Source organism: Dendrobates tinctorius, unplaced genomic scaffold (assembly GCF_039654945.1).
Source record: "Dendrobates tinctorius isolate UK_male_01 unplaced genomic scaffold, ASM3965494v1 ptg000157l, whole genome shotgun sequence".
NCBI classification, from domain to species: domain Eukaryota; kingdom Metazoa; phylum Chordata; class Amphibia; order Anura; family Dendrobatidae; genus Dendrobates; species Dendrobates tinctorius.
In genome coordinates, this window is record NW_027361824.1 from 10,518,167 (window position 1) to 10,520,907 (window position 2,741).

General features: G+C 40.3%; 1 protein-coding gene across 1 annotated transcript; it reads right to left on the reverse strand.

The window, feature by feature from the left end:
* Positions 1-441: 441 nt before the first annotated feature.
* Positions 442-1,368, reverse strand: LOC141051484 (odorant receptor 131-2-like). Its single transcript, XM_073548406.1, has one exon. It carries the CDS (start codon positions 1,366-1,368, stop codon positions 442-444), a length of 927 nt encoding a protein of 308 aa, XP_073404507.1.
* Positions 1,369-2,741: the final 1,373 nt, after the last annotated feature.

The window sequence follows — 2,741 nt, forward strand, 5'->3', positions numbered from 1 at the left end:
CTCTAGCCGCTCATTACCGACCACCAATGCAGTGCTCTTCCTCTCCTCCTGCTCCTTCACTGACATTTGGTGTCTTCTTCTCCCAGGGAAACCACTAAAGCTTACTGCCCCCTCTATCTCCTCCCACCAGCCGCCATGTCAGGTCCTTCAGCTCTCCGCTCTTGCTGCCAGCCAAGAACACTGAGCGTTGAGTGCGGAAGATGGGTTATGTCCTGTTTGTACGGCGCATGGCAGCCTTTTTAGTGCAAGCGCGGCACAAACTTCGGGAGTGGGGGAAAAATTCACAAACGGTACTTTTTTCTACCGGACACTACGGAGGGCAAAGAAAATCACCGGGTTTTCATGGACTGTCCGTAAATGTACGGACGGTTGGCATCCGTGATATACATACACCACTCATATTCTATAGTTTAATAATATAAACACCTGTCATATTTACACTCAATGACGTCTGTATCCTAAAGTTTTCCAGATACATTTACGGAGAAATTCATCTCTAAGTCCATAAATTACAGGACTGATAAATCTGGGAAGGCAGGTAAGAGCAAAGAAATGCATAAACCGCATGTAATGCGCATCATGTTTCATCTCTGTGTAAGGTGGAGACCAAGAAGCAAAATATAGAAGGAGCTGAAACGCGTGGAGGAGTACAGTTCGAGCTGCCTTGAAGGCAGAAGACTTCCCTGAGCTGATCTTTAAGGCCACCACCATGATGTTGACATAAGTATAAAGAATTATCAACACTCCCAAAGCTAGGCTAAGGATGAGCGTGATGGACCAAAGAGACTTTTGCATTTCAGTAATTTCAAATAAATCCACGTTACATTTAATATAAGAGGCAAAAAAATCCATGCGTACTGATGTCATGAGTGAAATGAAATCCGCAGCGCAGGGGACCAGTCCGACCACCCAGATCACAATGGCGGTGGCTTTATACCGTGGTCCCGTACACAGTTCAACATGTCGCAATGGGAAGCAAACAGATATGTAACGTTCCAGAGCCATGGCCATCAAGATGTACAGGGTCGTTCTGAATGTAGACGATCCGAGTGTGATCAAGACGTAGCAGACGGGAACTAGGAAAGTTATAGCAAACACGGTGGCTAAAAGTAAGAGGAAACCCACCAGGAGATACAAAGTGTCATTGATAAGCATGTGGGCAAACAGAATGTAACGGGCACTGGCCCATATGTTGGGTGTGGTAACATAGATCTTCAACATGACGGCCATAAGGTAGAGGAAGACACCAAAGCAGAACACAGCTGGTGGTATCACGGCCATCCTCACAAAGGTCCAACTACTAACGGAATAAGTAGAGTTTTCAGACCTAACATGGTCCTTGAAGAAGTCCTCCTGGAATAGAGTCATTCGGGCAGTTTGGTTTAATAGTTTATTAGTTGGTCAATCAAACATTTGTCATGTTGTTAGAAGATGGGCTTGGACAAAGAATTATGGTGTCCGACTCCTAGTTACCAGAATTTTTACTTTATGTCTGCACTTGTTCTTAGACTATGCTCCTAAACACACCTAACCTACTGGATTTACATCAAACTTCTTGCAAATGACTCCATCATCAAGCCCCCAAAAATGTAAAAGCTCCAGCCTTGAATTTAAAATAAATAATTTCCAATTTTTTCTAATAATATTATCAGCTGAGGGGGAGGTGGCGCCATAGGTTATTGTCTACCCCACGAAAACCATTGTACCAACCCAAATTACAGCTTGTAGTGGCAATTGAATTAACCTACATAACATGTTATAGGATATATATGGTCCTCTCAAGAAATTAATGGAAAAAACTTTTCTCATAAAACAGATTTTTGTGGGGCTAAAAGTTTTAAAAACAAATGAAACAAAAAACTGTCAAGTTTGGGGTTCTTTTTTACCCTCCTTTAATAATTGAAAGCAAGTTGATGAATAAACAAAATGTGCCCAAAATGGAGTCATGAAAAATACAATTCGTTAGGCAAAAAATAATCTATAAAAATCAAAAAAAGAAAAAAATGCTGAACTCACCACTGTATAATGCTTCTTAGTTTTGTATGTCCTTATCGCATTTCTTACCAACCAACAAGGCGACAAATTTATTTTTTTTTAATGAAAGGACAAATACTGCAAAAAAACTTTTTGCAATTGCCAGGTGTGTTTCTCGGTTTCTTGTTTGTCGGTTATTACCCTTTATTGCCACTATTCTGTCCCCGTTATCTAAAATTTAGTTTAATGAGGTGCCTTGATATAACATGGGCAGATAGTTATGTATGATTATTTTATATCCATACACTGACAACTGTATGGAACACTGAAAGTAGGTATTGCATTATTATTTTATTCAAATTTTTAAAGCCTTTGGGGTCTTTAAGTGAATGTTTTTGTTCTTTATCCAAATCTGTTTTTAACCCCTTAACCCCCGGAGCTTTTGTCGGTTTTGCGATTTCGTTTTTTGCTCCCCCCCCTCTTCCCAGAGCCATAACATTTTTATTTTTCCGTCAGCATGCGCCATGTGAGGGTTTGTTTTTTGTGGGATGAGTTGTACTTTTGAACGACACCATTGGTTTTACCATTTTGTGTACGGGAAAAAAATTCCAAGTGCGATAAAATTGCAAAAAAAAGTGCAATCCCACGCTTGATTTTTGTTTGGCTTTTTTGCTAGCTTCACTAAATAATAAAACTCACCTGCCATTATGATTCTCCAGGTCATTACGAGTTCACAGACACCAAACATGTCTAGGTTCTTTTTTATC

What these genes read in the sequence shown, in the direction of transcription:
- LOC141051484 (XM_073548406.1), bottom strand. Translation starts at nt 1,368, where the DNA reads ATGACTCTATTCCAGGAGGACTTCTTCAAGGACCATGTTAGGTCTGAA.